The sequence below is a fragment of the Ambystoma mexicanum genome, chromosome 9 (genome assembly GCF_040938575.1).
Source record: "Ambystoma mexicanum isolate Mex_15411 chromosome 9, UKY_AmexF1_1, whole genome shotgun sequence".
In the NCBI taxonomy this organism is placed as follows: Eukaryota; Metazoa; Chordata; class Amphibia; order Caudata; family Ambystomatidae; genus Ambystoma; species Ambystoma mexicanum.
In genome coordinates this window covers 1,390,155,480-1,390,170,499 of record NC_090931.1, presented here as the reverse complement: position 1 = coordinate 1,390,170,499, position 15,020 = coordinate 1,390,155,480, and the positions used below count along the sequence as shown (strand labels likewise).

The 15,020-nt window shown below is 46.8% G+C and overlaps 1 protein-coding gene across 1 annotated transcript in view; it reads left to right on the top strand.

Moving 5' to 3' along the window:
* ERCC3 (ERCC excision repair 3, TFIIH core complex helicase subunit) overlaps positions 1 to 15,020 on the top strand; it is a 1,003,216-nt gene that overhangs the window by 944,833 nt on the left and 43,363 nt on the right. The window contains exon 14 of the mRNA XM_069616794.1: positions 6,635 to 6,784. Within this exon, the coding sequence (XP_069472895.1) occupies positions 6,635 to 6,784 (150 nt within the window). The remainder of the gene's footprint in view (positions 1 to 6,634; positions 6,785 to 15,020) is intronic.

Sequence of the window (15,020 nt, the reverse complement as noted above, 5' to 3'; positions counted from 1 at the left end):
TACGTGGTGTCTGCTCCCAGTAAAGCACCCTTTAATGCACTCATTTACAGAGAATTGTAAGTGCCCCTCCAGACTTCTTATTCTGGCTTTGGCAGATGTTCGAAGTATTGAGTAGTCCTCTGGCAGTCTGTCGCTGTGTGAAGCACTCCTACTGGGGTAAGATGGTTCTGTTCCTCCCTTTTGCACTAGGGGTTTCTACAATGGTATTACTGTGCAATTTCCCCCTCTTGCCCCATGGATTTGTTTTGGTAGGATATTATCCCCTCTATCCACAGCACCTAGGTTCTTTTCATGCTGCAGTAACTATATATCTTCCAACTAGGGGTCACCCTCCAGAGCTTGCGCCTACCATAGGCTCCTTTATTTTTTGTTTTTGTATAGCGCGAAACAAAAGCCTGCAGGCATGGATGCGCTTAGACAAGACAGGACAACAGAAAATAAATATGCTGGCAATATAGGGAGGACGGAGAATCTAGCCAGAGGCGTTCAAGAGGTACTCAATAAAACAGAGCGGTTTTCTGCCCACGTTTGAAGACAGCCAGTGAGTTACATGCTCTCAGATCAGGGGGCAGAGCATTCCAGCTTTTGGGGGCTGCATAAGGAAAGGGTCCCAGGACCACAAAGGAAAGTCTGGCCTGTGGTCCCACTAAAAGCCAGGAGCTATTAGATTGTAGTACTGTCGTGCTGGCAGCCATGAGATGCTGCTGGACAGGTACCCAAGGCTTTGTCCATATAAGCACCTAAGTGTATTACAGAGCACACGGAAAGCAATCCTGCTGCTAATGGGAAGCCAATGTAGAGCCCCCCTGGCAGTAGACACATGGTCCGATCTACGTGCCCCTCAACATCTCGTACAGCATTGTTCTGGATAATTTGTAATCGGGTGAGTTCACCCTTTGCAATACCCTGAAACAAACTGGAGCAGTAAGCAAGCTTCTCACCTATAATTGGTTGTGCAATGGTGGCTCAGTTGGTGGAACTCAGGAAAGCTCTAAGCTGTGCAAGCAGTTTAAGATAGTAAGAGGTGCCCGAAACTAGGCTATTGACTTGGGCTTTCATGAGTTCTTGATCAAGAGTGACTCCTAGGATCTTAATCTTGAATTGATATTTTATTTATATCGCGCTCGTACACAAGTGTTTCAGGCTAACCATGGGCTGGGTTGCAATGGTACACTCTGAAATGACAGTGTCGAATTTCTGGGCTTAGCTTGCGTAGTTATGATGCTGTGCCAGTGACCATGAGCTCCATCTTAGCATCATTGAGCGCAAGGCCGTTTTCAAGCATCCAAGTTTGTATCAGGCAATAAATGGAGTTGTCCGTGTTGGAGTCACTATTATGATTTACGGAAAGAGGAATAAGACGTGAATCTGTGTCGTCGGCATAGTTGGCATAAACAATGCCTTCAGCGTCCATTTTTCAAATAGGTGCAGCATAAAGAGTTTAAACAGCCTAGATGACACACACGAGCATTGCGGATCCCCGCATGTCACTAGGAACTCTTCTGCTGTTACCTCCTCAAAGAAGACTTTGGCCTTGCGGTCAGCGAGAAACTATTTTATCCACTACGCTGCCAGTGGTGAGAAAGAGGCTGTGTTCAGCGGTCTTTCCACAAATATAGAGTGGTCCACTAAATCAAACGATGCGGACAGATCCAGCAGCACGAGCAGAGCTGTATTAACTTTGTCAACGATGTTAAAGATGTTGGTTTTTAGATCTAACAGAGTGGACTCATTGCCATAGGTGCTTCTAAACCCCAATTGTTTCTGCCCCAGGATTGCGTGGCTGGAGAGGAAGTCCTGGATTTTTAAGTGAGCTTCTGTATCCAGGATATTCAGCAGGTAGAGTACATTAGTGATGGGCCGATAGTTTCTTGGCACATTAGGTTCTAGAGAGGGCTTCTTGAGCAGAGGTGATATCCATGCCTACTTAATGATGCATAATATTTTCGTTCGATCTATCTGCTGCGCAAAATTTGGCTGCTATCTCTGCCTTCATGTTTTTTATCTTGCCCGCCATGGCATCTTGGATAGCCATACACCTATTAGTATCTTTATTCACCTGTGATGGGGTGGCTAGGGGTCTTCCAGTTCCTTTTAGAATTAAGAGTTCCCTGAAATTAGAGGCTGCCCCAGCAATTCTCTGATCACAGGGTAGTGTTTTTGCAGCACAGATAGCTGATTTAGGGGCTTTTGCGACACAGGAATAAGTGATTTTATCCTCAATGGATTTAGTTTTCTTCCATTGCTTAAGAACTCTGGTCTTAGGTTTTTTTTAGATTGTGGATGTCTGCTGAATACCCTATTTTATTAGGTTAACTTTCCATCAGACGAGATTTCATGGGGCCAAGCTTTGAACAGCGTTTTCAAGCATATTTTGATATGCAGTAGCCAAATCTTTGGCCGAGTTCAGATTGGACAAATTATCAGTAGTGTTAGAAATACAGGGCTGCATGGTGGAGGGTGTTAGCTTGCAAAGGTTCCTAAAAGAAGCCCTGCAATTAGATGGCCTATTTATTGTCGATTATGCTGGCATTAGCAAACTCCACCCAATTAAATGATGGTTGGACCATGGACATGGGTTAATTCCTATATCCTCAATGGTGACATTATAAGCAAGTACCCAATCTAGGGCCCGACCTTTGTTGTGGGTAGGTAAGTTGATGTGCTGGCTAAAACCCAAGTCGAGCAAGTTGGTCTTAACCACCACAGCCCTTGAGTCAGAGTTGTGAGAGAAACCTAGGTTTAAGTCACCTAGGATAATAATTCTCGATAAGGGCTTGAGAATGGGTAATATCAAATCACTCCGATGCAGAAAGAAAACTGGCATGTTGTTTGGGGGGTCTGTAAATGAGGAAGATATTAACTGTAGTGTTGGGGTCCACTGTCAGTTTGGCCCCTATGACTTCGCACTCCCCCACCTTTGGTGTTCAGCTCTCATGATATTCTAACCTGGTGGCTAAGCTAATAAAAGTTCTAGCCCTGCAGCAGCCATGCCTCTGTAATGGCGCATATATAAATCTTGTGGGTAGAAATGCAATCAGCCCGTCAGAGTGTCTGATTAAGGACGTAGTGTTAAACAACATGCATTTAAGCCTTTTGTTGAGTCTTCCTGCAGTAGGTTGTATGCTACTACAGGGTGGCATGCTAGGCAAATCTTGCATGTGGTTGCAATATTAGAGTGGATTTGAGACACAGCTCTATTAATACCACCCAAGACATCACATCCATCCAGAGTCCTGGGTGTTCTTGATGCTGAACATAACTGACGGATTGCTGTAGTGTGCCTCTTGGTGGCTGATCTTTTTTCTTCTGAAGTCAGACCTGCTCCTGCAGCATCTTTCTAGGATGCAGAATCTCTGGGAGGAAGAACTTCTCTATCAGAATGAATATTGCCGAAGGTAAGCCATTTGTCTTCTCCTTGGGCCTTGCAGTGATGTTAGGCAAGATTGTATGCAGTACCCTTGGGGTGCACTACAACAACCCTGACCTGCTGGCAATAGGAACCCAACGTTTGGTAAAAGTCTGCACTACACAGGTTGATAGCGTGTTGAGTAGCCAGGCTTATCCCAAGAGGGGTCAATGTCAGCTATAGGGGAGTTACACAGAGATTCACAGTGACAAGTGTTCAAATAAACTCTTACACACAAGGTTTCTTGATTAAACAATTATTAATTTATTTAACAGTCAGTTAGAGTAAGCCTTCTTCAGAAGGGGGCAATGTCACAGTAACACTCAAATACACTTAAAAAAATACACACTTAAGATTTCTAAATCAGCAAGTACCCATTTGGGATGGCCCACAGACACTACCTGCACCCTCGGGTGACTTCAATAGTTAGGGTGCTGGGGACATTAATATATCACTCTTGTATTTAGAATCAGATTTTGGAGTATGTCAAAGGTAAATGTTATGTAGAACAACACGAGATTACACAAATATTCTGAAGCAGGTAAGTACTTTTGGTAACCCCCAATGCAAAGTTAGTTAACCCCTTCCTGAAAGGAAGACACAACACCTAAGCAGAGGAGAAGAAGAGTCATTCAGGGAGCACGGCCAGCCAATGTTAAGTTTAAAAAAAAGTCAAGGTGAACTGAAGCACTTCTTGCAGGTAAGTAAAAGTCTTGCAGAATGTTTTAGAAGTCTTTGTAGAATAACAAGAAATTCAAAGTAGGGCCTCAAGCTGATTAGGCTTGTGAGGTAAAGAAGTCGTCAGCAACTCTACAGAGGCAACCGAGACAGGTCTCCAACGAGGACAAGCAAGGTGGCACAACAAGAGGTAAGTTCTCTCAGACTTTACAGTACCTTTAGGTTGAAGAAAATTGCAGCAGATGACGTCTGTTCCTGTGCAGCTCTGCAGATCCTGGTGTTCCTGGGCCTCAGTCATGGGGACAAGAGGGAGGACTTCTGGGATCTCCTGCACTGCCATGGGACGGCAATCTTCAAACAAGTGTCACTTCAGTGTTTCAGCTCCTTGCGTCTACCGCAAATAGCAACACCGCGATTCCTGACTGTCGAGATGGGCTTTCCTTCCATCTGGGGTCGCGCATTCTGTTGAGGGGGCTCAGGCTCGGTCAGTCCTGCTTCCTGGGAGTCAAGAGGATTGTCCTGGAGCTCTTGGCCAGCTTAAAAGCAACGCACACAATCTGGTGTTCCTCTCCCTTGCTATTCGGTATCAGCAGCGACTGCAGTGGAAATTCAACCAGCTCCGAGAGGAGGTCCAGGTGGCTTACTTTGGAGGTGATTGTTCCCACCAACTCAAAGGGAGAAGTCGTCCTTGCAGGGGCTTCTCTGTCGATATGAATTTGGAGTTTCTGTGCACAACAGCGGGGCTTCACCGGGGAAACCAGCGGTCTAGGAGTTGCAGGAGGCATCCTCTTCAAGTTCTTCTTTGGATTCCTTCATCCACTGGTCGACTCTGCCTTCAAAGCCAAAAAGCTCTCCTTTTATGCAGGTTTCTCCCATTCATTCCAGCCTAGCTGTCAGTCACCCAACAGGGTGGCTGTCCTTGCCGGACAGCCAGCCGGCCAATCAACTAAGAGTGCATTCCTGTCTCCTCCGAGACTAAGCACATGGAGTTTCAGGCACCTCCCTCGCTTCCTGCCCCCGCCAGACACCCCGGAGCCAGAGGCGGGCTTCACTCATAAATCCCCCAAAAGGCAAAACGAACAAAGGGACCAAACCTGGTTTGGCGTGCAGATCAAATCTCAAGAAGGACCTTTCCACAAAGAAATGGCAAAAAAAGAAGACCGGGGCCATTTTGACAAAAATTGCCCCCTTGGGTGCTTTACTGCAGCTGCGAACGCAGCCCGTGGTAAATGCACACCACAGTAGTTTAAAAGTAAAGCGCTGGCACCAGCCATTCGTTGAGCAAACGGTAACATAAAATTGTTATATAAGAAGCTAGACAAAGGAGATACTAAGTAACCCCTCCAGCACCCTATTGTAAGATAGTGTGTGCTGGGTCTATAAAGTTACAAATGTAAGTAAAGTCAATTTCACTTTATTGCTCTTGGAAACAGTAGTTTAGCCAAGAGAAGGTTTTTAAACATTTGGGAAATCTGAAAGACTTCTCTGTGCCACTGCACTGAAGGTGCTGTGTGACACAATGTGAAAGATGATGCCTATGGAGTTTGTCAGGCTCCATTACCATAAGAAACACAGAGTTCAAAATCAAATTAAAATACATGAGTGGGGAAAAATGGTCTCACTCTCTCCAGGATAAAAATGCAAGTCCTCAAAATCCAGCAAAGTTGCTGGGGGTCTCTAAGGTAGAGAGGAATTGGCACATTTCTGAGAATTCTCCCTAACAAGTGAATTTCAGGAAACCTAATTTCACAAACCCAAACCTAAGCTCTTCCATCAGTTGGACTGCAATTGGACCAAAAGATTATCTAGCCATCCAGTTGATTGGTGCTTAAATACTACAAATAATGTCTGTGCATACAAGAGGGAGTACCCCCGGGAAGCATATATTGGAACGCTGCTTTGCATCATGATTCTGCCCCCTTAGGGAATAATAGCCCACACATTTGGATGAAGGCGGACTAGGGGCTAGAAGTGCAGTAGCCAGTACTGGAAGTTATTTTTTTATCTTCACATCTGATGTAATGCCATATCTGAAACCAAGTAAATTTTTTCAGCTGAGAGCAAGTTGCAGGTAATAAATACACTGCAGTCTAATAGAGGGATGGCAGTGAGGGATGTGTCTCTTTTCTCTGTTGCTCTAGCTTAAAGATTCAAAACTGCATTTATAGTGTGTCCCCTCCTTGCCTGGGTCAATCTAACAAAAGGCCTGTTATCCGAAGAAGCCTATGGTCCAGACCAGTGGTTGCTACACAGTGTGTGCTTTTGTTTCCCAATCTGCTAGGAAGGTTACGTTGTGCATTTCAATCAAGTTTGAATGGGACGAGTACTCAAAAAAGGCCTGTTGCAAGATCTAAGGCTTAGCGTCTTTTCTCAGTAAGGGCTGTTGAAATTCCTGTGTGGTATTGGCAAACCATTCATGATTATGACCCTCTCTCTACAGGCATGTATTATGCCATTCACATTGCACACGTTAGAAAAGCCTTTAAATCTATGCCATCTTCCCAATTACCTTTGCATCACATCCCTGTCACTTGTTTTGTATTCTAGGTAATTACAAAGCTCGCAGGGATGGAGGAGGAAGAGCTTGCATATTCTAATAAGGAAGACCTGCAGCAGCTTCTACAGAAAGTGCTGGCAGCCTCGGACCTGGACGCAGAGGAGGAAGTTGTAGTAGGAGAATTTGGCTCAAGAAGCCTGGTAAGCATAATCAAATATCATGTGGTGAAACTATTTGCCGCTGCATTTTCAGCTCTTTGCAGCTAAAAAAAAAAACACTGTGCACGTGGTGTATATTTTTTTCTAGCTTTGCAGCCGTCAATGATGGATACTTATTGAATTGTTTTGTTGTTTTCCTCCACAAGCCCCATTCACGAGCCAAGTGTTGCATACATGTGGTTTATAGCTATCTGGATGAGAATGCCGGTCTTCCTTTAATGTAATGGCCTTGTGGATATTTTAGGAATACGCCCAACATCATCACACTGTCTACCGGTTGAGCGTGCTGCTTTTGTTTTCTATTATGCACTGTCAATGTGTGCAGTTTACTTTGCCTTTTGTCACTGACGCCGATCTGGCAATAGTGGCAGTGTGCTGTCGGACGGTTGTGGGTTCCCTGTAGGGTGGGGTGGGTACTGTGTAATTTTCAGCGTTTTAGTGTTGGCATGCTTATTCAAGCAATGCTGTGCAATCGGCATGTTAATAAGGATGATTGGATTGAAAGCAGGGAGAAGTGCAATTTAAGGCAGTAGCTGTCTTCTGTGATATATGCAAGCAGGTGAGAGTCTGGGCATGGTATATATTATGTTGGGGAAGAGGAGCGTACAGTGTGTTGCCCGTATGGGCTGAGCACAGTAGACAATGACTTAATGAATGTGTCGTAAGTTTGTTTTAAGACATGGTTGTGAGATGTGGGAGGGAAAAATGAAAGTGGCATTGTTGGATGCTTTTCCTTTTGCAATGCCTGTGGGGTGGTACATGTTTTGAAAGGCCATGGACTAAATATTGGATTTGGGGGAACTGCCTCCACTATGTGTTGTAGGTCATGTGTAGAATCAGTTTATAATGGATTTTTTTCTCCCACAGATCCCTCGTCTGATATTTCTTTCCCAGCACAGCTGTTCTCCTAAGACTTTTCTGCCGCCAGGGGGAAAAGCACAGCTCTGTATCAGCTCCATCCGATGCCTCTATGCGCCCCATTGCGGATATGATGTTGCGGCAGGTATATTTAGCGGCGCTGCATCCCGTGACCTTGGTTCCTTTTCCCGGGCACTCTGTTCACTGATCGGAACATGCTCGTTAAGCTTTTTCGTAATTACTTTTGAAGTACGCCATACAGGGACTGTGGCTGGCAAATGTCTATATGGTATCCGCACCGTATTTGCATTGCTTGGTCGAGGACCGTGAAACCCAGGATTGCATGTCATGCCAGTACAAGCACCCAAAGGCCCTCGGGCAGAGGGCGGTGAAGAGCTTTACCTTCATCCACAAGTTGAAGCGTGAAGCTCCATGTTCTCATCTAGGTCGAACGGTGCGGAACGATGCTCTGAGGAGCTGGCGGCTCTGCACAAGGAAAAGGACAAGAAGAATCGACATCAGAAGAGGCTCCTCTCCCTGACATTTGTCTCCTCCGAAGAAGAGCCACGGCTCCAGAGAGTCCTCCCCGAGCATCCGGCGCAGCTACCTTTTCCAACCCAGTCCTCCACACTGGAGAAATGGGAGACGTTTCACCTGAAGATGTTGGACATCTTCGCCAATGCGCTGGCAACTCCGACCTTAGAATTCATGGCGAAGGCGCCCCCCGCCATGGCCTTATAGGGGTCCCACCCTGTCTGTTGCGACGTACAGGGTACCCTCTGTGGTCCACTCCCACATGCCTAAGGGCTCTATTGTGTCTCAATGCCGACAGGCCCCTTGCTTGCGTGAGGAGGCCTCAGCACTGGAGTTGACCACGAAGTTGGCGTTGACCGGCACTACAAAAACTGCCGCTCCACGGAAATATGTTTCACTCCATAGGTACGCCTTCATGTCGAAGATGTACAACATCTGGGACCAGGAGGGCATCCAGGTCCCTTTTGGGCTTGAACCTGTGGGTTCTTGGGAGATGAGGTGTTTCCCGGGTGAGGAGTTTTACAGGGAAGGTGAGGACATGCAGGCCCTGGCAGAGGATCTTCAAAGGGCCACTGGCCTCAACACCTACCTGATAGATTTTTTGCCAGCTCTGTGAGAAACCAGAAGGTGTATCACCCGCTAGTCCCCGGGGCTCTCTCTCTCAGGTGGCCAGGGCACTGCCATCGCCTTTGGATCCAGACCCGGAGGGCGCACCACTGCGACAGGATCACCTGGGTGAGGGGTCTTTGGGGAGTAGGAGTGGGACACTGGACGGTGAGACACAGTATCCCTCTTCCTGTAACACCTAACCCATCCTACCAGGTAGGATACGTGGCAGCTTTACTCCCCTCCACCCTCCGCCCCCCCCCCTTTCCCTTCACAAACACTTCCACACGGACAGCCCGCTCTGGGAGAAAACACTCACACCCAAGCAGTGTACCTGACATGTCCCGCTACTATGGTCAGGCAAAGTCAGGCAATTACTGACAATCACTCACACCTGACTTCCATTAAACTTGCCCACACAGATAAAAAAGCAGAGCACTAGAGCAGATAGAGTGAGGCAAAGCACACAAAGGAGCAGCAGTTTTGAGAAGGCAGCTGAACGAGGGGAGAAAGACGGCAAACCATGAAGGGTTCGTAAGGAGGAAAATACTCTTGACATTTCCAACAAGAAACCGTTACTTTCAAAACCCTTGTAGATTAGAAAACATAAGGCCAGGAGACCAGGCTAAAGAATCCTGTATTGTGTGTCAGAGATACCAGAGACCGTTCTGCGTAGCTGACCAAGTCGGAGATGATCAGAATCTGCTGTGGTATTGTCCTTGGCTCCGAGAACAAAGTAGCGCCAGAGAGATCAACACAGCCAGTGAGTTGGGGAGGCCAATGCAATACCGGTCTGTGTTGAAGTCAAGGTTGCAGGCAGCAACATTGCATAACAAGCGAAGAAACGAACGTTGTTAAACGCATGTAATGAACGACACAAGTAAAGCTGATTTGCCGATCAGTGTTTGAACTTTGAGAAGGAAAGATACAATACCAGTGACAGAGTGGTCCGGCATTGCGTGGTTGCTCAGTCGTAGGTCTCTGTGAAGGTATCCAGCCAAGAGATGGCAGAAACGAAAAGTAAGAACTTTGTGTGAAGTGAATCGAAGTGATTCTGCCACGGTTAAGCAAAGCCCATCACACATTCATAAGTCTTTGATTTTTTGATATCAAGAGGAAAACGTAGAAAGTAAGATTGCATGGTCTGAGCTCGAACAAGGGAGCTCAAATGTGAATATTGTGCTAAAAGGATCCAAGCCCGAACAATCGAGATCCATGGTCCGATTCTGAATGAGGAAGACCAGTTGTGAACATTGTGGTAAAAAAGGGTCGTACCTGAACGAGAGAGACTCATGATGAATATTGAAAACGAGACCTTATATATGTGAAAACCCTGATGATAAAGGAACTTTGGTGCTCATTTGTTGTGACAGGCCCCCTGCAGTAAGAGACTTATTGGAAAAAAGGTTTTGGCAAAAGGCGCGGATACCTTTTTGTTTTGATCTGTATCCTCGTGGCAGAGAAGCCAAATTGTGTGTGAAGCTCGAACGTGACGCCTTGCCCCTTTTTGAAAATGTGAGCAAGGGAAGCCAACTGCTCAACTATCCTGACATATTATTTCTTGAACACTTTTTTCTTTTTGCATACACAATTGTCCTACACCCTTTTTGTATTTCGAAGCAAGCATTGGCAATAGATTTATTAGTATAGGCCATTTTATTTTGACAGACTTGACTAGGACTGTTATTTTTATTTGATGGTTCTAGCTTGCTCCCATCTTTAGATTTAGGTTTAGATATGCGTTCAACCAACCCATTGAAGTTCAATGAAACCTCTTGAACTGTGATCACTTGTCTGTCTTCACTGTTTGATACCATGCTTTCATTACAGCTCCCACCCCAGGAAATCCTCACGCTGCCTTCCAGCACCCTATGGCTAAGGTGGGCAGTACTCCGGGGCCATCTGCTCCGCCAAGGTCCAGTACAAACTTTGACGTTGTGAGTGTGGCTCCTGCCCTTTGATGTGGCAGTAGAGGCCCCCCGTACTGGAGGTATGGGAGTAACCTGCCACTGTCCTGGCTGTGGACAGGGATCTGGCGATCTGACGATCAAACACTGTCCTGCTCCCTTGGATTCGGCCTTTCTTTCTTCCCATGCTTCACCTTAGATCTTGGTGGTGCAGGCAGGGCCCGCTAGCCTGATGACCTCTAAATTACTGTAATGCTCACCTGATTCCCACGGAGGCGCCGGTCTTGGCAGGGTGGTAACTGTATCTCGAAAAGTGAAGTGCAGGACTCGATTGGCTTCTGGGGCTGGGCCTCTTCGCACTGTGTGTCTAACTCGAAAAGTAAGATGTCTGCAGGTGAAAGAATATGGGGTTAATGACCTGGGATTGTCGGGTGTCTCTCTCTCTCTCCCCCTCTCACTTTTCCGTGGAGCCCCAAGGTCAACGTGCTCACCTTAGATAGGTGAATGCTGGACTCTCCATCTGCGTCTGGTGCAGGGTGCCGTTACCAGTTCCTTCACTGGGTTGAAACGTAGGCCTCTTGACTTCAGAGGATTGCTAACCGTCGTTAACTGCACGAACGGTGAGTTTCCGGGCACCTTTTATGTCCTTACAGTCTTTGGGTGCGTGGGCACGTTAGTATGGAATAGGGCTCTGTATAATGTTCTTTTCTAATGGTACCTTTTGTCTTGCAGGGCTCTTGAGGCGGAAGATGGTGGTTTGAAGAGAGCCGGAGTTCGAGCCAGCGGATAGGAATGAAGCGCTTGGAAGTGCGTAAGTAAGTGCCTGTTGCCTGCTTTCGAAATGCACTCTGTCTCTTTTCTTTTGCAGCTATGAGTTCGGATGCTGAAGAGACGCTGGAAAACGCCGGAGTATTTGCAGGCGCCTAATTGTGGAGGGCGTGATGGCGCGTGAGTAAATAGCCTGCCTAATGTCTCTCCTTTTCTCTTTCAGGTGCAGGAATGCAGCGTTGAAGAAAACCGGAATTCGAGGGGTGCCGGTAAGTAAATTCCCCACAGGAATAATTATGCTTTTGTCTTCACAGGCTTTTATAACGGCGGAGGAGCAGCGCGAAGAGTTGGTAACTGCCGATGGATCTGGTGAGGAAAGCGCTGCGAGTGAAGGTTGCCGTGCTAACCTGTTGTTTCTTTGTCTTTGCAGGTGCTTCTGAAGGCTGGATACAAGAAAGGTAAGCTTTTGTTCTCACAGGTTCAGGATCGGAAGAAAGAAGACTGGAACAGACACAGTGAGCGTTCTGCTGCAGATGCAGAATAACGCGAAGCACGTTGCATCAATCGGGTGTGGTTTAAATAGCCTTGGAGTGATGAGGCGTCTTCCTCCACTGCCTCGCCTAGGTAAGAAAAGAGTTCCTGTTCTAGAAGAGTTCCAGTGTTGTATCAAGGGAGTGGAGCCTGCCCCACCCAGGTAAGAAACTAGTCCCGGCTCGCAGAGGATTCCCATATGGCTGGTAAGTAAGCAGCATGGTCTGCTGCAGGTAAGTCCACCCAAGCATCTTTATACATGTTATGAGCCCGGCGCTTCCAGTGCCGGGACCAGTGATTTTGATGAGCCTGGTGCCACCGGCGCCAGGACAAGGTCCAAAAGGTCCCAGTGGGGACCGGCTGGTGCCTAGGACGAAGGTTAGGGGCCTGCTTCCAAGGACGTTGGGCTGGTCCTAGCCCCTTGGAAGCAGTGATCATGACAGCACCCCCCCTCAAGGCCCCTCCCAAGCGCGTCTTCTCCGGGGGTTTTGGCTTGTCGGGGTGATTTAGATGGAATTTCTTGACCAGACGAGGTGCGTGGACATGTTCTGAGGGTTCCCAAGACCTTTCCTGGGGGCCGTATCCTTTCCAATCAACCAGGTAGTATAACTTAGATTTGGAGATTTTGGAGTCTAGGATGTTCTTTACTTCGAACTCAAGTTCTCCATCCACTAGAACAGGTTCTGGGAGTTTGGTCAATCGGGTTTCTGGTTGTACTGGTTTTAGTAGGGAGACATGGAATACTGGATGTATTTTCATATGAGAAGGCAATTCCAATTTGACAGCCACCGGATTAATTATGGCAGAGATGAGATAGGGTCCTAGGTATCTCGGGATGAAAGTGCGGGGTCCTTTTAGAGGCAGGTGCTTGGTGGATAACCAGACCTGATCTCCCACAGAGTAGTGAGGGGCCTCTTTACAGTGTTGATCCGCTCCTTTTTTTGTATAGTGCTTTAGCTCTTTGCAGATGGGCAGTGGCTTCTTTAAAAGCATGAGTGATCACCGAGTGCAAGTGATCCACAGCAGGTGTTTCGAGTTTTTGGGGAGGATCCAGGTTAGAGGTCCTAGGATGGCTTCCGTATAACAGGAAGAAGGGAGTCTTCCCGGTTCCAGAATGGGTTGAATTGTTATAAGCGTATTCAGCGATCCAAAGGATATCCTTCCAAGGGTTTTCAGTTTGTTGGAGCATGCAACGTAAATATTGCTCCAGAGTTTGATTTGTCCTCTCGGTTTGTCCGTCAGTTTGGGGATGGTGACTAGTTGAAAGTCTCACATCAATCTGGGCTAAGCGACAGCAACTTCGCCAAAAGTGGGAGATGAATTGACTTCCTCTATCGGAGACCAAAACCGAGGGGAAACCGTGTAACCGAACAATGTTTTCTAGGAATTCTCGGGCTAACACTGAAGCTGAAGGTAGGCCCTTTAGGGGAATGAAGTGAGCCATCTTGGAGAATAGATCCACGACTACTAAAATGGTATTATACCCTGAGCACGGAGGTAAGTCAGTGATGAAATCCATGGACAGGGTATGCCATGGACAGGGAGGGATGTCAAGCGGGTGTAAGAGGCCGGCTGGTTTCTCCTTCTGACTTTTATTCTGAGCACACACACTGCAGGAGATTACAAAGTCTCTAATGTCCTTCTTCCATGATGGCCACCAGAAATGTCTTTTGACCTTTTCCATGGTTTTGGTAATGCCAGGGTGACCCTCCATTAATGAGTCATGATAACAGGAGATTACCTGTTTTTGTATTTTCTCACAGGGCAAGTACAATCGTCCTCAGAAATATGGTAGGTCTTGATCCACTGAGAAGTCCTTCCCCTTGAGTTGCCAGTCCTGTAATTCTGCCGGAGTTAGGAGTGATTTGACCGTTGTCTCGATGTCTTCAAGGGATTGAGCGCTGACCAAACCCAAAACTCTTTGTTCAGGGATTATGGGTATTGGTTCAGGATTGGTCAAGTGTTCATCTATTCCCATCCGGGAGAGGGCATCTGCTTTTCCGTTTTTACTGCCTGGTCGATAAGTAATTATAAAGTCAAACTCAGCCAAAAACAGAGCCCAGCGGAGCTGCCTGGAAGACTGAGCTTTGGCCGTCTTCAGATATTGTAAGTTGCGGTGATCTGTCATTACTGTGACTGTGTGTCTGGCTCCCAAAAGGTAATGCCGCCAGACCTTAAAGGCCGATCTGATAGCTAGAAGTTCCTTGTCTGTAATAGTATAGTTGATCTCGGGAGCCGAGAATTTGCGGGACCAAAAGGCTACAGGATGTAATTGGTGTGTAACTGGATCCCTTTGTGATAAAACTGCCCCCATAGCAAGACTAGAAGCATCTGTTTCAACGATGTAGGGGAGTTCTGGGCGGGGATGTTTCAGAATAGGTGCAGAGATGAATTTAGCTTTTAAGTCTTGGAAAGCTTGTTCCGCCTCTGTAGACCACTCAAAACGTTTGTTTTTCTTTAATAGAGCGGTGATGGGCTGGACTATTCCAGAGAATTCGGGAATGAACCTGCGGTAAAAGTTAGCGAAGCCTAACATGCTTTGAACTCCTTTTACAGAGGTTGGTGAAGGCCACTTGATGATTGCATCGACCTTTTTTGAATCCATATGGACTCCGTTAGGCGACAGTATGAATCCCAGGAATTCAACTTCAGTTACGTTGAAAACGCATTTTTCAAGCTTAGCAAAAAGGTTATGTTGACGCAATCTCTCGAGGACCTCTTTAACGTGTTTCCGATGTTCCTCTTCAGATGATGAATAGACGAGGATGTCGTCAATATAAACAACTACACACACATCTATGAGTTCTCTGAGGACGTCATTCATAAAATACTGGAAGGCGGCCGGAGCGTTGCATAGTCCAAAGGGCATAACTTGATATTCAAACAGCCCATACTTGGTGCGGAAGGCCGTCTTCCATTCATCGCCCTCTTTTACTCGTACCAAGTGGTAGGCTCTTCTGAGATCCTACTTTGTATATATACATGCGTTTTTGACTTGGTCCAGGAGTTCAGGG